We start from the raw sequence: 25,254 nt of genomic DNA on the forward strand, positions 1-25,254 counted from the left end.
TAGGTACTTTGAAATAAGGGGATACATCATGTAACTTTATGCTCGGAATCAGTTAGTCAAGCCGCTAGACGGGGAACGGCGACTAAGAAGAACGAGTCGGAAAATTGGGTCGTAAATTTTCGTTCAGGGGCTACAAAGATTATCCCTCTCATTTTATAACGTGACAAGGAGATAATGTAATTGTTAGACTCATTTACTGACCCAAAATCTTAGATTTATGAAGCTAAAGGAGACCCTCTCGCGCTTTTAATAAATATATAGTCTTTTTATTTTAAAATTTCTTAGTCTTTTTGAAGGAAACTTTACGCACGGTAGGGTAAGTTTGTTTCATGCGAGTTGCTATGTAACGAAATCATGCAACGCATTTCCCCCGCTGTCTGTCCCTATGAATGCTTAGATCTTTAAAACTACGCTACGGATTTTAATGCGTTTTTTTTTTAATAGATAGAGTAATTCAAGAGGAAGTTTTATATGTATAATATATGCATAATATATTAGAGAAACACTGATAATTTTAGAGGTTTCTAATGTGATGTCGTAAATAAACACATTTTTTTGCGCTTACATTGCAAACGCTGGCTGAACCCTACGAGATAGATCAAAATAATATACTACAGTATTGTACACCTTAAAAAGGTCTACAAATAAGTCCGGGATGGTATATGTCTATCTCTTAGGGATAACTCACAATAACCATTTTTTGTCCTTTACTTTTTACAAGAAATAATGGCTTATTTACGAAGCGATTTTAAGCAGTACAGCATTAATCCTTATCCAGTTAAGTACTTTTAAATAATTGTGCATTTAATATAGATCAATATTGCCCTATATGAATACAAAATGTAATTTAAATGAATATTTTCGAAGATATTACAGACTTAAAATGCAGGGACATAGCGGTTGCGGCGGTAACGGTCAGTTTGTATTGTTTAATGACAAAAAAGCAGTGATTATTGTATATAAAGACATTCTATAGTATATTTACTATAGTATTGCACCCGTGCGAAGCATACTGTACAAATAATACCATTAAACCAATTCCTTGACCCCTATCCCAGTATGTTTGAAGAAGTTTTACTTCAGCAGTGTGTTGTATAATTACACGTTGTACTGTTTTTCTGTTATATCTTTAGTATTATGCCATATAAATTCCTTTTAAAAACAGATTGAAGGGCAGCATTCCAATTTTGCTCCAGGCGACGTCTCTGTCGTTAAGAGTTCATGAATATTTCCTCGAAATGCAACCCACTTCTTCAATTACCCTTAAAGGAATTATGAAGAAAAGAAGACAAAGACTGCTGTAAATTCAAAATGAAAAGTTGTCGAGTTCAACGGTTGACAGTCAAACTCAATTAGATTTTTATTGCTCAATATCGAACTTTCAGACATTTCCGTTTTTGAATTTTATTTTTAGTCTTACGCCATTACAATGTAAAATATTTGAATGCCAGTGGGGTAATTTTTAAAAGAAGATAATCTGAACGGAAAAATCTGGCGTCAGAAATTTACGTTAAATCAATAGATACTTTCTTGGCATCATGTCTATGTTTTAAGATGTGCTCTTTCTTGAGACATCCAAATTGGGATTGGTTTCCTAATGTTTATGGTCACCCTATTTACAAATTTCTGTCACAGTCGTTGGTGCTAATCAAATAGGGAGGTCGTTAAGCCCCAGTTACCAATCTTAAACTCCCACTGACAAAGCCTAATTTTGTTTTTTTAATTTTTGATAAAATACAAATAATTAGTAACCAGATTAAACTCATGTTGAAGCATAGTTTGATAGTTGCAAAACCTGATGAAACGAAACAGAGTTAATAATAATAATATATTAATACATGTTTGTCCTTCGGGATAGGATAGATGTCCTTAACTAATGTTTCAATGGGACGCCATCTCGAAGGACAAATTTTTCATTTTTCTTTGCGCTCAGTATGTACTTGAATAGTTCAGTAACAAAATGAAGTTCATGCAGATGTTTAATTGGATGTTTTTAAACCTGATGTCTGGTAATTGAATTGAAGTTGTTGGTAAAGAACTGAAGAAGATGTTGCAATGCAATAAAAGCAACCTTTTGGTGTTTCTAACGTCAAGGATGGCTAATTGCTGTATGTAGGTACTCGAAGTATTTTCTCAACAATCTGTAACGAGCAAGCAAAAAGAGTATGTTCGCATTTATTTCCGAAACGATTAGATCGTTAGGATCAATAAAAGGGAAAGAAAAGAGACGACCACACGTAGTACATTCCAATCTCCTTCTGTAAAGAACGACCGTCTTTAGTACATCGTTCGTTCGTTCGTTCATTCGGTTTTTGGTCGAAAAAACCCCCGTGCAGCTTTACTCCAGTTTTAATGATTCATTTCCCGAGCAAGAGCTTACTGGGCCTTGTACAGATTTATTGCGAAAGCTTCCTACCGCTGCGATAACTCTCTCTCCCATCTCATCGACTGTCGACTTGATTCATTGACCATCGTCTTTATCACGGTCGCCAGTGTCCGATCCCCCGTTTTCCGCCATTTAAATGTATCACCGAATGGAAGAGAAATTTATTTAAAGAGATACGGTACTAGATTTTGATAAAAAGAGATGTTCCCCGTCTTTCTTCCTTAGTGTCGTTCTAGTATTACAATTTTTAGAAAGGGAAAAATAAAATATGGATAAATTTATTCTTTTGAGAACAAAGTACAACATGCATAAAAAATGATTGAACAGGTGGACAATTGCATAATTAAGAGGTCAAACTTAAAATCTTAATTCGGCGCTCCAAAACAAAAGAAAAGTTGATGTTTGAGCAGCTAAACCTGAAATCCCAGTATAATTTTTCCTTATAATTACGATAGTGCTAATTACTTTTAGTTGACTCATCATCCTTCCTGTCTGCTAAAACCTGCTGACTTGACAAGAAACATTTAATTTCGCTCATTTTTTAATTGTGAAATTATACTTGAAGCAGTAAATTTTCCTTCCTTTTACTTTGGTCTACGTGGTTGATTTCCGTGCCTCATAATGATTTTAATTTTCTTTGTAATGTGAAAATACTTGTACTTCTTCTAAGCATTGCAAGGGTGTAGTTTGGGTTGCCTAAACTGAGTGACATTATTTAATATAATTGTTTTTGATACGCGGATACGTATAAATTGAGCCACAGCCATGATATACTCATTTGTCAAAATTATTTCAATTACACGTGGAATTTTTATAGGCACTAATTAAACTGTTTTTTAGTGTTATTTCCAATTGCTTTGTTTTGCATTTTTATTAATTTTAAAACCAAAAAAGTCAATTTGTTGTGTCTTTGGACGAATTTTATTATACCACAGGAATGTAAAGGCGATGTTATGTAAACATGATCTTGAACTACTGAACTTGGAATGCTTTTGTGTTTATTTAATCGTGCATTTGTGGTTGCCGAAGTAATTTAGAAAGAAATTTAAAATTTTGTTGATCTGTAGTTCGGGATGCCTAAGCTAACAATGAGTAGAGTTTATTTAAATTAAAAAATATATAGATTTAGCGATTTATAAAAATAACGTATTAAATTGTAAACACTAATATTTTGTTAACGACATTTGCTACTAATTTATTTTGTATTTTTAATCATTTAATGATCAAGAAACTCAATTTACATATTTCACTTTTATTTTCGCATACGTAATTAATTTTTAATTAATTTATTATTTCTCCACCCTATAAGGTACCTACAGTACCCCGGTAATCGGTCTTAATACTCTGTAGACATTCCGTAAGTAATTTTACTCCAGTAAAAGGTAGAAACGAAAATAATTTCTGGACGTGCTCGAAGTTGTAATCCTAAAATTATGCGCTTCCCTACGCCTTTCGCGCTCCTGTGCAAATTAAGGGAATGGCCTCGAAGGGAATTTTTCGTGGCCTTCTGCATTCAAATAGTCCCAAAACAAGCTCTACCTCTAAAGGTGCGTAATTCGTAGTGAGCAATGTTTTGCATTTTGATTGTCCCTTTTTAACGTTGGCATTTATATTTACCTACCTCTTTACCTTACCACAAAATCGGATAGCGTAAATAAACTCCACAACAGTCCCAACAGTGCAATTTGCCCCAAAAAGCTCTCTTAAGTAATTACAAAATGACTAAAATGCCTTTAAATACCGTTTTTCAACATTACCCCTGATTGCCCACTAGATGAAAAATCCAACAGTTTTGATGGATCCATCAGGAACGTAAAATGGTCTACTGTTGTTAGTGGTTTAGTTTAGAAGAATTTAAAATTAGTCGTGAAATGTTACTTTTCTTTTCTTTATTGTCAATTATTTAGAGAAAAATTAAAATTGGAACAACGGTCACACAAGAATATGCTGTTATCTTTCCGATAGTTGCAATAAATTGTAAATTAGACTTAAAAAAAGTGAGTAACTGCCCAACAGGGTGTGATGAAATCTGCTGCTTCGGCCAAAACTTAAATTTCGCGGGCTTTTAAAAGTATAATGGCCGACAGCAACAACAATACTGCAATAATGGAAAAATTATAATGGCCGACGGCTAACAACAATACTGCAATAATGTAAAAATTATAATGGCCGACGGCTAACAACAATGGGACAACAATTAAATAGCTATAATGGCCGACAGCGGCAACAATACTGTAACAATGGAAAAATTATAATGGCCGACGACTAACAACAATAGGACAACAATTAACTGAATGTAATGGCCGACAGCGGCAACAATACAACAACAATGGGGGAACAAACAAAAATAGCCGATCGTAGGAGTAAATGCAAACTAAATTTCCGGTTTTTACTAGGGGATATGTTTTCCTACGTTCATGCTATGGATAAAACTCTGCAATTAGGTTCTGTTTGATACGATGGTTTAAACAGGTCTTAAAATAGGCTTCAAGTAAATTAGTTAAAGTTTACAACAGAACAAAATTAACTATTCATGAGTGGTTTTGACACTCATAAAAAATAAGATTTCTTATCAATTCCGACCTCAGCACCCTTGGCTCTTTTCTACCCCTGAATATTCGAAAACAAATATTTTACTTTGCTGCCATCTCTTCCGTTTCCAGTATCGTATCTTAATAAAATTTTAAAATTTGTTTCACAATCGGAATAATTTGGCCCGTAATTTTCTCTAATTAAATCAATTACTTTGAGAAGCAAAGGGTAATTTTAACAATGCGGTACCTGAGGGCACGAAGCGTGGCTGAATGCAGCAATAAACATGTCGGTATAACGGCTTTAATTTCTTTACAATCGTATTTTCGTTACCCCGGGCTGTTCGCGAAAGAAATTAAAGAAAACGAAGTTTAAGTAGAAATAGCACAAAGAAGATGGGAACGTTCTCCTTCCGACTGGGTCGTGCCCTGGAAGTTTCAAACAATAATTAGCATAGAACGCGGAAGGTTTCTTTCAGCAAGTAACCGATACAGCGAAAACTGTCGGCTCATTATTATTGCTTAAGAAAAGTCGCAGAATTAAAATTTAACTTTGTCTTTTTCTCTTCGGGAAAGCAAGTCTAAAAAGTTCGAATGGTCGAATTACAAAGGAAGATATTTTCTTACTTACGCTGCTTGTTTCTTTCTTTGAACAACACCATTGAGAACGGAGTAATAGTTAAAATTGGATACTCTTATTGCCGCTTTGAATATTGTTTCCGGAAACGTAGTATTCAAAAAAATCCGATAAAATCTTGAGACTTTTCTTTTGATACAATGAATTCCTTCAATTCGGAACAACGGATTTGTCATCACAATTTAATGAAAAATCGATTGAAGTATTAGGATTCTTTGTAGCATATTTGATAGAGCTCAGTTTATTAGGGTTCTATATCAAAAAAAGGTAAAAAATTGGTCTGAGCACACTTTGGTCGGTGCTAATACGACTAACTTCCCATTAGATAATACAGTTATTGTAAAGTACATTCGTTTCTAAAGTTTGAAAAAAACGCGGCACAATAATAAATAACAAACAATGTTTGAGAGTTCGTCATTTTATAAACCCATAAGAAACAGTATTTCGTCTGAGAAAACCGAATTGATAGAGTACTTGCATCAGTCAATTGGTAAATACTATTTTTTATTGTTTATCGATTGTTTATAACAATTCATTTTGTTATAAACAAATTTTTATTATAATATGTTATTATAATATGTTATTCCCTGTCTTGAATAATGATATTTCGTTATTATTGATTCCGTAACTTCATTGTTGTGATTAGATTAGAACGTATTTTAATTAAATTGTTTGTAATTAATTCGTTTTTTTTTTTATAAAAAAAAAACGGCTTGACCGATTTCGTTCAAATTTCTTTCAGATCTTCATTATGATAATATCTTTCGAAAAAATTTTGGTTGAGGGCGATATCTCAATCCGTTCTTGAGATATCGAAAACGAAAAAAATGCTGACATACGAACGTACGTACATACGTACGTACGTACGTACGTACGTACGTACGTACGTACGTACGTACGTACGTACGTACGTACGTACGTACGTACGTACGTACGTACGTACGTACGTACGTACGTACGTACGTACGTACGTACGTACGTACGTACGTACGTACGTACGTACGTACGTACGTACGTACGTACGTACGTACGTACGTACGTACGTACGTACGTACGTACGTACGTACGTACGTACGTACGTACGTACGTACGTACGTACGTACGTACGTACGTACGTACGTACGTACGTACGTACGTACGTACGTACGTACGTACGTACGTACGTACGTACGTACGTACGTACGTACGTACGTACGTACGTACGTACGTACGTACGTACGTACGTACGTACGTACGTACGTACGTACGTACGTACGTACGTACGTACGTACGTACGTACGTACGTACGTACGTACGTACGTACGTACGTACGTACGTACGTACGTACGTACGTACGTACGTACGTACGTACGTACGTACGTACGTACGTACGTACGTACGTACGTACGTACGTACGTACGTACGTACGTACGTACGTACGTACGTACGTACGTACGTACGTACGTACGTACGTACGTACGTACGTACGTACGTACGTACGTACGTACGTACGTACGTACGTACGTACGTACGTACGTACGTACGTACGTACGTACGTACGTACGTACGTACGTACGTACGTACGTACGTACGTACGTACGTACGTACGTACGTACGTACGTACGTACGTACGTACGTACGTACGTACGTACGTACGTACGTACGTACGTACGTACGTACGTACGTACGTACGTACGTACGTACGTACGTACGTACGTACGTACGTACGTACGTACGTACGTACGTACGTACGTACGTACGTACGTACGTACGTACGTACGTACGTACGTACGTACGTACGTACGTACGTACGTACGTACGTACGTACGTACGTACGTACGTACGTACGTACGTACGTACGTACGTACGTACGTACGTACGTACGTACGTACGTACGTACGTACGTACGTACGTACGTACGTACGTACGTACGTACGTACGTACGTACGTACGTACGTACGTACGTACGTACGTACGTACGTACGTACGTACGTACGTACGTACGTACGTACGTACGTACGTACGTACGTACGTACGTACGTACGTACGTACGTACGTACGTACGTACGTACGTACGTACGTACGTACGTACGTACGTACGTACGTACGTACGTACGTACGTACGTACGTACGTACGTACGTACGTACGTACGTACGTACGTACGTACGTACGTACGTACGTACGTACGTACGTACGTACGTACGTACGTACGTACGTACGTACGTACGTACGTACGTACGTACGTACGTACGTACGTACGTACGTACGTACGTACGTACGTACGTACGTACGTACGTACGTACGTACGTACGTACGTACGTACGTACGTACGTACGTACGTACGTACGTACGTACGTACGTACGTACGTACGTACGTACGTACGTACGTACGTACGTACGTACGTACGTACGTACGTACGTACGTACGTACGTACGTACGTACGTACGTACGTACGTACGTACGTACGTACGTACGTACGTACGTACGTACGTACGTACGTACGTACGTACGTACGTACGTACGTACGTACGTACGTACGTACGTACGTACGTACGTACGTACGTACGTACGTACGTACGTACGTACGTACGTACGTACGTACGTACGTACGTACGTACGTACGTACGTACGTACGTACGTACGTACGTACGTACGTACGTACGTACGTACGTACGTACGTACGTACGTACGTACGTACGTACGTACGTACGTACGTACGTACGTACGTACGTACGTACGTACGTACGTACGTACGTACGTACGTACGTACGTACGTACGTACGTACGTACGTACGTACGTACGTACGTACGTACGTACATACACACATCATCAAAAAAATTGGCTAGCATGCTACTAATATGTTAAAACGTGGAAATATAATGAAAATTCCGATTTCACTTTTCGACCCAATTACAATAACTTCCTAATGGGAAGTTAAAAAGAGTCGTTATTACCCTGTAAATAATTCATTTTAATTCATGTATTGTCAAGTAGTCAAATAAAAATTAGTCAAACAACATTCATGCTTGTTCTACATCGAAATTTCCACTGTTACAGAAAATTTAAATTCAAGAATTGAGGAAACAACATTCATACTTAGTTCCACAGTGGAATCTTCATTATTATAAATAATTCACATTCAAAATTAGTGAAACAACATTTATATTCAATTCCACAGTGGAAACTTTTAAATGCCAAAATAGTGAAGCAACATTCATGTTTAATTTCTCAGTGTTATAAAAATTCAAATTTTCAGCATTGTTTGCACTTGACCTGTCAGAAGGGAGGAGATCATCAAAAATACCACGCTTGGTCCCCGAGGGGTCATGAGATTTATATTCACTAGGGAAATCTCAAGCTATATTCAAAACTTTCTGTTTGCAAAAAATGATTTAAAACCATATTTATGAGTTACTACGTGAATACAAGGATGGTCACCGCGGGGGAGGAGGGGTTTCTTTGTATGATTTAAATAAAAAACTACAAACACATAGGCATTTTAATCTACAATTTATCTTTGCAGTTAGAATGTGTTAGAATAGTAAACTTCTTGTTCGCATCTATAATATTTTTTTACTATACTCTTATATATTCTTATTACTTTTATACATATCTATTTGAATAAAACCTGTTTACCTTTTCAATACTGGTGTTTGGTATGTATATAATGATTATGAGCAAGTGAGACCAAAATTGTTTATAAATGGTATTGTTGATATTGGGCAGACCGACAGCGAAAGAAATGTAAACCTATGAATAAGCAGTAAGACGTTGAAAATAAAAGGGTAAAGACTGGCTTCTGAACAGTCGAGAGCGACTATATTATGTGAATATTAATTGAGAGCAAAACGCATGCGTGTCACCCCTTTGAGTGCACTGTTGCCCGGCAAGGTCCGTGGTTCCTTCGAGTGGGGTTACTCGTAGTTCAAGGGGTGCTACGGGCTACTCGAATGACGTGATTGGGTTCGAGAGGGTAGCCTCATAGGTAGGTGCCCCCGAACTGGTCACTGGGATGCTAACATCTACGGATGGTTGGGTGTCCAGGGAAGCCTTTACTTATTTTAGGTTGACACTAGCTAGTCGTCGAAGAAAAGTAGACAAATGGTAATTCACATATCTTGAATATGAGTTGGTTATAACGACAGATCCTGTGGGAGCTAGGGGGAAGAAATCCCCCGGGTGAGTAATTGAAACAATCATTATTAATTGCGAACGGAACAGTAACTGTTTATGTTTTTTTTGATATCTGCGATTTTCCTGTCGAGTCTATAAATCATTTGCCGCTGCTGAGTGACCGCTTCGTGATGACCCATGCAGATTGTTATTGATATGAAGAAGTATCTTCAGGTAACATCTTCGATTAATTATTAAAGTTTTACAAATGTAACTGAGCAATTATTTATTTATTATAAAAATTTTTTTATTTCTTCAAAATATTTTTTTACGACCCCGGTATACTCTTACTTTCATTAAAGAGAAATAAATAACGTAAAGCTCGATGCTTAAATTTAACCCAAAAGGGCCTCAAGTATATCAGTACGGCAGATTGAAGGATGAGTCAAAGCTGATAAAAAGCTGTTTGTGTAAATGTAGACGTTAGTATACGTATGTGTTCTTGGCCCCATTGCAGCCGGTGTCTGTTGTTTTCCATTTAAATATTAATGTTTTAGTCGGTTTTAATGAAGGAATAACGCGATGAAGAAAGGGTTTGTTTCGTGGACTTAATTGGTGCAATGTTTGTGTCTGTTATCATTGCACTTTTATGTGTTGAAAGGAAAATTTTCACATAGGAATATAGGGAAAATTTCGTAACCATGAGGTGAGTCGAGTGAGTAGTGCATGTATGTTTTCCTTTTGAAAATTCATAATTATATTTCATGTACGATTTGGATTTTTATTCTACATAAATATTAATACAGGTATGATATAGGTCTTTTGTCGTTGTACTACATGTGTTTTATTTGTTTGGTAGTTTTTATTTACGAAATTGATTGGTATCATAGGGTAATTAATTTTTCTTTGTTTGATATAAATGACATTCTTGATTAACTATACTTTTCTTATATCCTTTAATTAATCCTAACAATTTAGATTTTTAAACTTTGAACCGCCAGCTTGCCCTCAGATATGTAAATATTTCTATTTATTACAATATTAAAATTTACACCCTCTTACTTATTGGAATAAATTTAATGGGTCAAATAATTACTACATCTTAATTTTTTGCTTTTAGGAATAAAATATTATTTGATAAAGGGCTTGATTTACATTTGAATTGGGTAATTTATTATTTTTAATTAAATTTCAAGTACCATTGTTAGCTAGGCTAGTCTTATTCATTTCAAACAACAATATAACAACAATTAAACAAGTATAATGGCCGACATTAACAACAATGCGGCAACAATTAAAGAAATATAATGGCCGACAACGGCAAAAATATACGGCAGCCCAAGACATGTCAATTTTTTAAATACGTATAATTAGTTTTTTAATGCAGGACCTATTAATTAATAAAATACAAGTAAATATTGATTTCCACAAGTTATATTAAAGCATTTAACACCTTACTAAGTACCACAGCAGTTATACTTCTGATGAAGCTTGAGTAAGGCGAAACAATTGTTAAGTCAACTCAACCACTCCCTCAGCTGCTCCTGATTCCCTTTTAATCTCTTCAAAACCCTTTGTTTCTCTCTGTCGCATCTACTTTCCGCCTTTATTTCCAATACCTTCTTCTTCCATATTGCTTTTCTGGATATCCTTTTTCTTCCTCTCTCATAGTTTCCTATTCCTTCTTACTAGGTAACCTAATCTGACGTGCTTCTTTCTAATTACAATACCCACTTGAAATACTTGTATATAAAACCTCTATCTGCTTTTTTCCTCCCATCCCCAGATTTCCACCCCATAAAACACTATCCTGTTCACCATCACATTAAATAGTATCAGTCTCCAACCCTAATCTCTAAACTTTCACACCCTATCCATAATTGAGCTCCCGTTAGTAACTTGATCGGTAATGTTCATCTGATTTTTATTACCACTCATGCATTTATCCCAGATATACATAATTCCTCACTTTTTCTAGCACTGTTCCCTTCTGTACCATTTTGTTTTTCCCTCCCCCTTCTTCCTGTCTCCTCCTCAACATCAGTATTTAACTCCAACCCTTTCTTTACTTCAATTCCACAAAATTATCCTCCACTAACAGTATAATATCATTATATGCAATATTGAATATCTCTTTCCTTCCAATCTCAGGAAATTGGTGGCTTTCTATGATATGTTAGTGAATTAATTACATTACTAGCAAAAGTTAACTGGCTAAAACGTAGGTACGAAGGTAATAGAAAATCAGCCTTTAAAGTTTTTAGAACACTTCCAAACTCTGCCCGATGTTACGGAGCGCCTGCACAACTTCTTTATTTTCTTCGCTCTACAGTTGAAAAGAACATATTGAATTAGGAGATAATTTATAACTTTTTCGTAAAAGGAGCAACTACCGTAGAACAGCAGCAGTTGCTTTTTAGGTACTTGCGCTCGTTTAAGTTGTTTGTCCTGATAGTTCGAACAGTTAATTTAGTTTTTTCTTTATCTCGATAGCAAGCATCGATAAATGAATTTCGTTCACTTTAACTTCGATAAAAGAAAGGGAACCGTTCCCATAATAGGGATTACATTCTTGACTTTAAAGCAGAAACTGCAAACATGACTTTATACATATTGAAGGAGGCCAAAAAAATGGAAATTCAGTTTTGTAAAACTCATGATAGTTTTACCTGATGTGAATTTCGTTAGTCAAGAATTTTGACTTGGTTTTTGATGACGACAGTGGTCTTTCTCCTTTGGGGTGAGAACACCAATGAAATCATTTGCCTAACGTTTCTTCAACTACTCTGTTTGGCATCTTCAGAATCCATAGCGAGGGCTCAGACTCCTTCGTTGTAATTGTACCTACTGAGTCTCAGTAAAGATACTTTTATTTTTTTTTTATCAGTATTTACATTCATCTTACACCATCTGATGTCGTTAATCAAACAACCTGCTTCATAACACTAGCATTAACTGAAATGACTTTTTGTGAAGTAGAGATCGAAATTTGGTACCTTCAATTTCACGCATGAACTAGTTTTTAATTTATTCTCCACAGTTGTTGGTTTTGAATTAACGTTTTGCATTTTCAAACTTGAAGAACAACTTAAAGGAGTCTGAGTTCGTTTATTTAAACCATGTGATCTCGTGCTTTCCCTCGTTAATGATAAACTGAAAGTTATAATCGGTGTGTTCAGCTAAAATACTCGTTCAATCTACATTATCTCCTAATTAGCTGTTTATCAATATTTGGACAATATGAAGTTTGGAGAATCCAGGAAAATTTAGCTTTGTAATTTTGTTTCAAATCAAAAGGCTTAGGTACCGCTAGTTGAAATTCTTTATAAGATGAAATCAAGTTTTCACGTATGTTTTTGACACGTTTAGCAATTGTATCTTAGGACTCTTGACATAGAAGTGTGTACTTTTCAAGAGTGTAAACCTTGCAATGTAATGTAGATCTTTTTGCTAGTATATTAGCATTTTAGTTTGCACTTTTTAATGTTTCAAAGTAATTATAAATAAATGGTGATATATTAATAACTTTGGAGGCATTTTCGGCATAATTTTACATTTTACTTTAATTCTGATTTCTAACAAATAAGTAATGTAATGCCTATTTTTAAGAAGTTCGTGATTATTTAAATTTTAACCAGATCGAAGCAAAATTATTTTAGCCTGTGAGTTTTCTGCAGGAAGATTGACATAAAGGGGTGCTCCGGTATTCTGTATTGAATTTTAAGGTTCAATATTCCTGACTTTTTAATTCATTCGATACCATTCGACAAATGACTGAAATCGACTTATTGTTAACTTCGTTAGGGTTTCATTAGAGAAAGTTCCCTTCGTATTATCATTCGTCGCCCCGTCAAACATCAGTCGCCCCTCGGGAATTGGAAGTGAAACACGGAGTGTTGTCAACAACGGTGCCGACGTGGCGTATCTTGAAAAGTTCGTTCTCTGTCGCGCGTGACGATTATATGCCTTGAAAGAGAAATGGAAATTAATAACTCACTTTCCTAGATTAATAAATCTTAGAACTTGTAAATATATGCTGATCTTATTCTTATAATATTAGCAATGTTAAATTCTAGTTTGGTTATTAATGGTTTGAAAAATGAAGTCCTTGGATGAGAAAAATTGATTAGCTTCAAACTGATAAATGGGCGTAGAACCACATTTATTACTTTATTTTCTCCTTACGATTAGACATCGTAATAAGCGCCATCTGGAGAGATTTGGAAACAGTTGTGGGTTCATTATTCTTGACCAAGTCCTTAATTGAGAATAAATTTTTACATTAATATATTGAAAATTAACTAAAATTAATGAGTCTGGTGTAGAAATGAGTATTCTTTATTTTGGCGCGAAACACTACAAACAAGTACAGTGATTATCAAACAAATTTCACAATGTTATACTGTCGTCTGTACATATGCCACGTTGTATTCCTTTCTGCTGTTCTCGAAATATTGAGGTTATTCCAAAGTATTGTAGCCTAATACAGCATCGAAAGAATTTTAACACCAAATCCTTAATTATGTGCATTTTGTTCATTATTTTAATCGTCAATTTATTTACCGTCCATTATATCGATTTATCCGTTTAGTCTTATAAGTTGACATTCTTAATTAAGAAGGACCTTGTCAAAAATAATGAACCCACAACTGTTTGCAAATCTCTTCAGGTGGCGTTTATTACGCTGTTTAATAATAAGTAAAGAATAAAGTAATAAATGTGGTTCAACGTCCATTTATCAGTTTGAAGCTAATCAATTTTTCTCATCCAAGGACTTCATTTTTCAAACCATTAATAACCAAACTAGAATTTAACATTGCTAATATTATAAGAATAAGATCAGCATATATTTACAAGTTCTAAGATTTATTAATCTAGGAAAGTGAGTTATTAATTTCCATTTCTCTTTCAAGGCATAATCTTCACGCGCGACAGAGAACGAACTTTTCAAGATACGCCACGTCGGCACCGTTGTTGACAACACTCCGTGTTTCACTTCCAATTCCCTAGAGGTGACTGATGTTTGATGGGACGACGAATGATAGTACAAACGGAACTTTCTCTAATAAAACCCTAACGAAGTTAACAATAAGTCGATTTCAATTTGACTTATGTTTCTTGCTTCCAATATGTCTCGCATATTTCTTATTGATTTCCATAGTGTTCTCTGTTCTCTTACTCTTTCCAATACCTCCTCATTTCCAACCTTCTCTATTCACGGTATTCTCATTCTTCGAACGTCTTTTCCTACGGTCCCATCCGCCACATTTCTCACTCGTACAGCGCCGTACTCCAGATATTATACACATTTAACAATCTTCGACGCTACCCTATCTTTTATTTTACATCTTTACTGTTTCTTCCATATCTGACTTCCTAGATTCCCGTACAATTTCCCATAGAGGCATTTTAATAATTTTAATTTCTTTTTGTTTTCGTCGTCGTACAGTTCGTATATTAACGTTTCCGTTCTCAAAATTTTTAGAGTGGAACAATATATTTTCATACATGTTTTCGGCAATATTTTGTAATAATGTAGATGGCAGTTAGATGTTCTGGTAACGTCTTAACGTGCTTTTGAAATATTATATCAAATGGAATGTACGAGGAGGGAAGAAAATATTAAAAATTTCGAGCAGCAAATCATTTATCACCTCGTCGCCGTAGTTAATTTACCTAAAACGTCTCATCTTAAAAGATCTACACAAATTCTTTGACAAATGATTGCACCAATAACGCGGCGTCGCGTCGCCGACCTCCCGGAAGCGGAAAAACGTGTAGTCATGGACACCGGAAGTGACAAATTATGTTGTACTTAGTCCGGATTTATTTTTCTTGTCCTTCGGATCTCATAACCTGCACATCGACCGAAAGGCGAAATATGTCCGATGTTAAACTTTTTTTTTTCTTTTACTTTACTCGCACAGCCGGCTATTCATTTTCATCAGATAATTGTGCGAAAGATAAGAAGTAATTTATCAGGTTTTACTTAAAAGAATTACTCGGCGTGACGATTAATCTTTTCAAATTTTACGTCTTCTTCCTTTTATGTTTTATTATGGTTATCGTGACGGAGGGAACGCTAAACAGGATTAAATACTGATTAAACCAGTCCAGTCGAATTTTTGTTTACGATGAAACGACAATATTTTATATTAATTAATAGATAGCAGAATATTATCATGCAAGAGAGAACGCAGGGGAGGGTTTTTGGGGGGTTGTAACTGTATGAGAAATTTGCACATTCTTTACATTTTATGTTTTCATAATGACATGTAACTTTTTAAATAGTTTGTTGGTAGAAGATAGAATAGTAGTTCTCCGATAAATTTTCAGGGATACGTTTAAAGATATGTATTTTTGAACGTATATTGAAGGATGTTTGGGAGGTATGTCAAAATACTACGAGACAAATAAAAATTTGGAAGAACGTTCCTCATTCAATTCTAAAACTCCTGTAAAAATTACAAATCGATTCACTAAACCGTTAAAAAGTTATTGAAATTTTAAAAAATTGTAATTTTACACGTCATTCTATGGAGATTCGTTAACCGAACAGATTAAATTTATTTTTATTAACAGAAAAAAAGCTACCAGAAATTTCAAACTTTTATAATAAGTAACTTGAACTCTGGAGAATCACTTTAGCGTAAGGTTATTCAAATTCACTAAATGGTTATCGAGGAAAAAATGAAAAATTAGCTGAAAATCTCGTTTTTACTTGATAATATAATGATAATATTTATAATTGTCTGAAATAAATGCAATTTTAAAGTTTTAATTATTATTTAAACATATTAAAAAGTTTTACGCTCATTATTAATAGAGATTGAAACTAAATATTTTTTTGTTTCGAAGTTGAAATCAAGGCATATTCACTGCCAAAAGTCAGTTAAAAATTTTCCATATTATTCGTTATTTCTTACTTTATTTAAAGTTTTTGGTTAAATTCCAAATTTTCTTTCAAACCGTATACTTTTTTTTAGTGTATATAGTATCTATTTACCTCATGATATGCTGCAAAACCTAATCAATCACGAATTTCTAATTTTATGTACTCTTGTCTCCGATTGTACCTCCCAAACACCCTTAATTTCCTTCAAAGTTTTTTAATTGGCTTATACGCCCCTATGATTTGAGACCCTCGAGATGCATTGTTTATATTTGTATTGAAACGTTTAACAAGGATGTAGTGTGTAAACTGGATTTAGACACCTTTCTAGTTAACGATAAATAAAAAAACATAATTAGATTGATTCTCTATATACATAGTATGTATGTTAGCCACAACATTCTTCCCATCAAAAGTAGGATAAGGGAACATTTGACTTATATAAAAACCTTTACCACAGAAGTTAATATAAAATCTTAACTTCTATTGTTTAATGCTCCGTCTCCATGGCTCATACTACGATAAATAAAGTCTAAAATCTTCGACACAGTGAGGGCTTTATATTAAAAAGATTAATTTAAAAACTAACTCGCAGTTCCAGAGATTATCCTGGATGAACTATCTACTATTGGTAACCATTCGAATAGTAGTGATTTTTAATGAAATCCGTCATGATTCAAGTATTTTTGAGACGAGCTAGATTTAAAATTAATCTGGAATTTTAAGGAAGAGATCATAGCGAATTGTTGGGCGAGGAGTTGGATATTTCGTGTGCAAAACCCGTTCTCGTGGCGGTTTACACATTAAAGAGAATCGTAAGGAATAAAATAAAGTCGTGGGCGTCATTTAACTGCTTCATGGAGATGTTTTGCGCATTTTTGCTCCATTTGCTCGCCACTTAAACTTGATGATTTCTCCAGCTCTGCTTCCTCATAACGAATATAAAGCATATTTTGCGGCTTTTCGCGTCTCCCTAGCAGATTCTATTACGCCTAGGGGATTGATATTATTTGCTCAAAGTTTTCCCAACTTCCTGAGTACCGAATAAACGGAATACATTATATATTACGTGTATGTATAAAATGGAAGCGGTACTGTCAGATCAGTACTGTATGAAAATAAATAAAAGTAAAACTAAAATACTGGTGTGCAAGGGAAGAAAAAGTAGGGAAAGAGCGAATATAAAGATAGGAGACGAAAGATTAGAAGAAGTGGCTGATTTTAGATACCTAGGAAGTCAGATAAGTGAGGATGGAAGGAGTAGTAGGGATATAAAGCAGAGGATAGTGCAGGGTCGTGTCGGCTTTAATAAAAAGAAGTCACTTCTATGCTCGCGAACGGTTAATTTAGAAATTCGAAAAAGGTTGTTAAAGGTTTATGTTTGGAGCACGGCGTTGTACAGGTGCGAAACATGGACAGTGGGAGCGGCGGAAAAGAAAAGGTTAGAAGCGTTCGAAATGTTGTGTTATAGGCGGATGATGAGGATGTCGTGGGTAGAAAAGGTTAGAAATGAAGAGGTATTGGAAAGAATTGGAGAACAGAGGTCTCTATGGAAGTCAATAAAAAATAGGCGAGATAGGTTGGTAGGACACCTTCTCAGGTATGGAGGTCTAGTCAGAGACATATTAGAGGCAGAAACAGGAGTTAGGAGGGGTAGAGGTAGACCTAGATTAGATTACTGTTCGCAAATAGTTAAGGATGTGGGCTGTTCTAGTTTTAGGGAAATGCGAAGTTTAGCTCAGGATAGGAAAGAGTGGAGGTACGTGCCCAACCAGTCTTAGGACTGATGACTTTATGATGATGATCAATGGAATAATTCTTTTAGTTAATTTTTTAATCATTGTCACTACAGGAGCATTTAATAATGCAAATCATACTTAATAATATCAATATTTAATTATTCGTTCCTGCTGTTATTGATTAATAATGAATCTGTAATCATTTCTGTGATGTTGTATGTTTAGATTTTATTTGTGTCTTTCTTTACAGCTGGAGAAACTAGATACAATTGCAGCGCCATCGACTATTTTTCAAAGGAAGAGTATAATCCAGATCCTAGCGATTCTACCATGGCAATACCATGTAAGTGTAGATTTCCTGTTTTGCTTTTTAATACCGATAGAAATTACACATTGTATTTGTCGGCCATTTTGTTTTGCTGTTACACGAGCAAAAGTTCATTATTTGGTAAACGTATGGAATGTCTCTAAAAACTATCTGAACTCTTAAAATCTTTTGAACGAAAGCATTACCCATTAGAAGTGACCGATTTTCGGTATCTAGGAAGTCAGATAAGTCAGGACGGAAGGAGTAAGGAGGGATATAAACCAGAGGATAGCGCAGGGTCAAGCCGCCCTCAATAAAAGGACTTCTATGCTCGCGATCAGTTAATTTAGAAATTCGTAAACGATTGTTAAAGATGTATTTTTGGATGACAAGATAGGAAAGGGTGGAGATGCGTGTCTAACTAATCAGAACTGACGACCTTATGATAATGACAATGATGAAGATGACTAAAGGGATTTGTACGAATTCCAGGTGCAATGTCATATTTTTCAAAAACTGATGTCGCACTTTTTAATGATTTCTTGTAATAATAGAACATCACTATAGAGGTTGATTTAAATCTTCACGACTGTTGTCTGAAGAAACTGGATTTCCGGATTCTAATCGCGTCTTATTTATGAAATTCTCATGATGAACCATGACGTCAAAAGTTTTCGAGGGTTTGTCTCCTAGTACAAGGCACATCTTCAGGAACTTCACGATGTCGATGCAGGATCTCCAACGCTGGTGTTTCCGTCATAGGGATTTCATCAAGAAGACGCTGTTAGAATCCGGAAATCCAGTTTCATCAGAATATTCCCGCCCATTAAAAGACATTGATGTCAAAATAGTTTGTATACCGTGAAAGGTCAGAAACAAAATAATGTTGCAAATAATTTTATTGATGTAAAGTCAACATCAATCATTTTATATCAAAATATTTACAACCCCATTTTGTTTCCGATCTCTTACACATTATAATAAGAAAAAGAAATAGAATCCATAGAATTTCGCAGTTTCTTGCTATAGGCACGATAAGTGATGTTTTGGCAGGTACTGATATCAATATGGAACTTCAAAATTCCATGGATCATGACATTGAATCCGGAAAACAATATCGATCCAATATTTTTGATTATCCATTTTCAAGGAGTTTAGAATATTTTGGCTCTTTTCAGTTAAAGAATTAGAAGGCATTTTAAGCTTCTAATATCTTCAATAGCTGTTAGCAACTTTCATTCATCATTTTATGTAATGTTTGATCGGTGAAACCAGCAAAACTTTTAACGGCAAAAATGTATTTTGCATTTTACAAATAGAAAATACGTTTGGAAAAATATTTTAAATAAAATACAAAATGCTTTTCTCACAATGGTATTTAAATGAAAGATACTTTTTTTTTGTATTTGCATTTTAATTGCAAGCATTTCAAATAAAATCACATCTCTGTCCATAATATTTTTTTTTTGAAATCGTTGTTGCAAATTCTTGTTGTGTTAAGTACCAATTCCATTGATAAATCGGATTTCAGTAAAATTTGTCAGTCTTATCCCATAATCCGATAATTCCAAGGGAGCCTCGGCTCTTTTAAATGAAACTTTAAAGTTTCCGGTACTTCCTTTGTAATTTAGTCAGTGTAAATATGAAATTCTACCTTCATCTATTTCTAATTTTATTATTACTTGTGTGTTTTTGTTTTATACGAATGTCAAAGAAGTTGTTCAAACTTTGAATCTGTATCAATCTGTCTAAAATGAACTAGGTAGTTATCTGTTATTCCGGTTTATATTAACCGAGAAAGCTTTCTATCCTATTTAAAAGTTTTATTTACTTTTGTATTAATGTATACGTGAGCATATTTGCTTCAAACTTTAATTTGAAAACTTCGCCACCATATAGTCTGCTATAGGAAATCGTTATTGACATATTTTGCTCAGAAAATATAGTACTTATAGGCACACATGAATGTACTATTAGTAACATAATAGTAACAAAATAAGAAAATTTTATTAAGAAAATGTAAGAAATGGATAACAAAATCTTTAATTACTTTTTTTTTTAATTGAAATATACCTGTATAAGTAGTGTATAGGCAGGTGGTTTTCCTTTGGTTTTCTTTAATTATTTTTCTTCAACTACTCCATTTCATCATAATTACTTCGATTTTTCTTTTAGTTTCAATTTAGATCTGCTTGTTTAACGATTCCTTGCTGACTGAATAAAATTATTCTCATTATTTCTTTAATTAAAATTCATGTTATTTTCATGACAGTTCTGAAGAAAAAGACGACTGGCATTAAGACAGTCGAAGCATTTTGAAAGGCAAACAAAAATGAAAAGGAACTTTTAATTATGAATTCCCTTTCCCTTGATTTAAAACCTCTAAAGTCAATAGCATCAGCATTCAAGGAATGAAATAATTACAGCAATAATAATAATAATATGAAAACTTCATCAAAAAATCTATTTTGGTTGTACAATTTGTCAGATATTAGATATTTGTCTTAAGTTATACTAGTCCTTTCCCTGCCCCCAGCAATTTTTATTGCTCTACTATGACGTAGCATCGGCCATCATTCTTTTCTAATTGTTGCAGTTGTCGGCCATCATTCTTTTTCAATTGTTGTCGCATTGTTACTGATGTCGGCCATTATGGTTTTTAATAGATGTATAGTAATCAATGATTAAAATTTAAAGGAATCGTTTGTAAATAGGTATGCAACACATCGTACACTTCAGCATAAGAAATTGCTGATACTAACTTTCATTTACATAATACTACTTTGCCCTTTGCTGACATCACTCATAATTTTTTTTATATGTAATATTTAATTAATAATTGATGCAACAGTAATTAATAGGCAATTTTAAAACGGATTTTAAGCAGAGATGAGACGGGCACCTTGTTTGGATTCGATTTTAAAGATGACTATTTTTTACTTGAATTTTGAGTATTTTATGGCCAAATTTGGCACTTTGGTTTCAATTTCTGTAGCAAAGAATTCCGTTATATGCAGTAGGCAAAATAGAGATATTCATTATTAACGAAGTCATTTGTGAAAGATAAATTTGATATATTCTGTTTTTCTTGCAGATGCTGTAACGAAATCGGTGTTTTTCTTCGCCTTGGCCACCCTTTTGGTAGCGGCAGGTTACATATGTTGTCTTCTAGGTCAATGTTCCAAACATCGTCGATTGTTTACCTTCGTGTCTGGAGTCGTGTTTGTAGTTTCAGGTAAGCAAACGTAATTATAGACTAAATTCGGGACGTAATTCCTCCTCACAGGTATATGCTCGTGCATAATAGCAGTGTATCCGGATACACCATACGGATTAGAGACTCTCGATTTACTTTGAATTAGTCATTTGGTGTGCATTACTCACTAATGAAAGGGGCAAACTTGCCCCTCATCCTTTTAATTCCTATCAATATTTTGAGTTACTTTCTTTACTCAATATTCACGTCTCATTATAATTGGGACTTTGTTAGATCCTAACTGATTTACCATACACTAATATCCTGCAGGTTTGGTAATGTTACTGGGCGTCATCATGTACATTTCCGTATTCAAATCGGAAGTGGGTAGCAAGTTACGTCCCAAATCTCAGCTTCATCCTCCAATCTTCAACTATCGTTATGGTTACTCGTTCCTTCTTTATCTGAGTGGAATTGTGGCATCAGAGTTGGCCGGTTTGAGCGCCATCTTCCTCTTCATCTGTCGCATGCAAGAGACCTTCCGCTTGCAGAATCTTGAGGATGTGAAACTGGGAAAAGCGGGACCATCATCAGTGAACTATCTCCACGTGGACCAGGCCGTCTTCTACCCCTGTCAACGTCATCCGCAAGCCTACATCAATTCAAACAGTTCCATCCACGTCCCCACAAACTTTCCCTCGCCGGTGCAAAATAGGCGGTACTTTTTTGATAAACAGCAAGTGCAAGAGTCACCCACGTGCGTGTTTCGACGTGAAAGATCTCCCCATGCTAACTCTCTCAAAGACATTAGTGCAAGCTATTTTGATTTTCCTCCACCGCCGACGATAAGTTATCAATTCGAGGAGATGAAGACTTTCAACAGAGATACCACGAGGTGAGTGACGTTTATGCCCTACTTGCGGAGAAACCCTAATGAGTCCCGACAAATCCTGCCAAAATATTACTCCACATGTCCTTTTTGAAGATCACTACCAAATTTACTTAATGGTGTTCATTCTGAGACAGATTTTTGTCGTAAATTTTAGATCCAAAGTTTTTGATTTGCACATTGTTTTGATATTTTCAAGTTGGGATACTTAAAATTTACATTTGGAAACAACATTTTCGACTTGTGTTTTTGAACAGTACAACAATTTTTGTTTCAGGTTCTAGTGGTTACATAAAAGTTAATATGCTGAACCCTGTTTCCAGAACTGCATTTCCACGTGACGTAACCACTAATACTGTATCAACCACCGCGGACATCAACTGTGAAGAATTCTTCGTCAGCGAGCATTACAACCACCAGTACTCCCCGTACGCAGGGAGCGATAACGTATTTGTTTCGTTCGATATGGGACAACCTCCACCACCCGTGAGGACGCAAAGTACCCTCTCAGTTAGCTCAAGGGCTGAAAACGAGTACAACAGTGACAGTTTGAAAAGAACTACCCCCGTTTGAGACTAGTAGTTACAATCATTGCGGGGACGAGTTACAGTTAATCAATTATCATGATAAATTTGAAGCAAGTCACTGCTAAATGTTTTGAAGTTTATATATACCTATAACAGGGTAAATTCGGAGGAATATTTTTCAAAATTGAGGTACTTTTTCTATTTGTTTAATAAATTAACAAATCAGTAAAATTAACTGATACCAAAATGGTCCTTTTTTATTTAATTTATTTTTATTTTGTTTATTTTCAGATTCTATGTTTTCCCTTATTTACTTATTGGTTGTTTTTATTTCGTCTTTTCATCTGCAGGTAAGAATTAGTTTAGCTTTTAATTTCTTAATTTTGATTTTTAATATATAGTTTTTGATAACATTTTAAATTTCTTCTTGTGCTTCATATTCGTTGGGTTTATTTTATAAATTATGCTTTTTAATATTGCATAATGCCTTTCTCATAAACTTGACAATCACAATGAGTTTGTCAATAAAACAATTAATATCAATTAAAGTTCAGGATTCAATATTTTATTGTTATTAATCAATATTAAAAGTTGTAACACTTTTAAAATCAGTAGAAATTTAAATTCTAAGTTCTTTTGTATTTAGCTATCTTTTTATTTCATTTTTTTTTTCTTTTAAGAAAGGGGAAGATTAGCAATTGAAGGAACACAAATCAGAGTCGATTGAAAAGGGCCGTTTGGTGAGTNTTTTTATTTTTTTTTTTGTTTGTTTATAATTATTTTTCTATTTTTTTTTATATACCGCCAATAAAGTTTGCGTAAATCGTAACTTTAGATATAAGAGTTGAATTTTACATGGACAAAACCTCCTCCGAATTTTATATAAATGTTTGGGAAAGAAAAATCCGAATGCTCACTGCAATGTAAACATTGATAAGTAGTTCTTAAAAAAGACTGAATTTAAAAACTTGTATATGTAATTGATTATTATTATAAAACGTATAATTTAGACTGCATACAACATGAAACTGTTAAATATTTAGTGACTTTTGTAAATGTTAATGTTTTCTATATAATTTTGTTGAGTTCACAAATATAATTGAAAAAGTTAACAGCAATCGAACACCTTTTTTTATCTCAAAGGTGGAATTTCGAAAAACTAAATCAAGTGATTTAATTAGATAGGTAGGTAAATATTATGAATGTTTTGTATATATTTTTCATGTGCTTTTCAACTCCTTACAATTATAGAAAGAAAAATAAAACCAGATAACTTAAATAATGTAATATACATAGATTTTTTTAATTTGTGTATTTTTACACTGTAGGTAGTAGGTATTAAATTTGTTAATAAGCTTTTTTCAGTTTCTATTGTAATAAATTAGTTATAGGTGTTACTGATAACCAAATTTATATTTGTACTTAAGAAAAAGTTTATTAAGGTTTTCAAAGATAACAAAATTAATTTCATAAAAGAAAAGCAACTGATGGAGCTACTAAAGGAGAAAGTAATCTCTTTTAATTATTAAGAAACATCATAAATTAATAATTGAAAAATAAATAAATAAAGTAGGAGACTCAACCCCAATTACCACTAACATATTCTTATTGAGCGGACACGTGTTTCGCCTACTTCAAACGTGGGCATTATCAACGCGAGACTGGTTCTAAAATTTAAAATTTTATCTATTTATAGGGGCTGAGGTTGAGGACCAAAAAGGAAAGAAGGGTTGGAAGGGAAACGTGAAAACGTTCAATGCCATTTGTAAAATATTTAAAAACCAATGCTATTGGTCTAAGAAAAGTAACTTTACAAATGTATGCTTTGGCAAACAAGTAAGGAAATGGGTAAAGGAAATGTGTGTGTTCAACAACCGTTGATAATATAATGCTTCACAATTCGAAATTAAATTGCGATTAAACCTATTGCAATAGTTGGAACAAGACAGAATTAGGTATTGGACCAAAATCTGAATCTGAATCTAAAATATATATCATATTGCTCACTTTAGACTAAACAGATTTGATAAGTCAAGTGTTGCCCAGCAAATTTTT

The 25,254-nt window shown here is 34.4% G+C and overlaps 1 protein-coding gene across 4 annotated transcripts in view; it reads left to right on the forward strand.

The window, feature by feature from the left end:
- LOC108736405 (voltage-dependent calcium channel gamma-5 subunit) overlaps positions 1-25,254 on the forward strand; it is a 408,324-nt gene that overhangs the window by 382,024 nt on the left and 1,046 nt on the right. For 2 of the 4 annotated variants that reach the window (XM_025981263.1, XM_025981264.1), the window contains 6 exons: positions 18,531-18,623; positions 21,682-21,822; positions 22,114-22,678; positions 22,996-23,388; positions 23,491-23,549; positions 23,880-23,939. In XM_025981263.1, the coding sequence (XP_025837048.1) occupies positions 18,531-18,623; positions 21,682-21,822; positions 22,114-22,678; positions 22,996-23,245 (1,049 nt within the window). In that variant the 3' untranslated portion in view covers positions 23,246-23,388; positions 23,491-23,549; positions 23,880-23,939. Of the gene's footprint in view, positions 1-10,434; positions 10,456-18,530; positions 18,624-21,681; positions 21,823-22,113; positions 22,679-22,949; positions 23,389-23,490; positions 23,550-23,879; positions 23,940-25,254 lie in introns of those variants that run through there. The other 2 variants (XM_025981265.1, XM_018468834.1) reach the window with 2 other exon arrangements.

The sequence above is a fragment of the Agrilus planipennis genome, unplaced genomic scaffold (assembly GCF_000699045.2).
Source record: "Agrilus planipennis isolate EAB-ADULT unplaced genomic scaffold, Apla_2.0 scaffold5, whole genome shotgun sequence".
In the NCBI taxonomy this organism is placed as follows: domain Eukaryota; kingdom Metazoa; phylum Arthropoda; class Insecta; order Coleoptera; family Buprestidae; genus Agrilus; species Agrilus planipennis.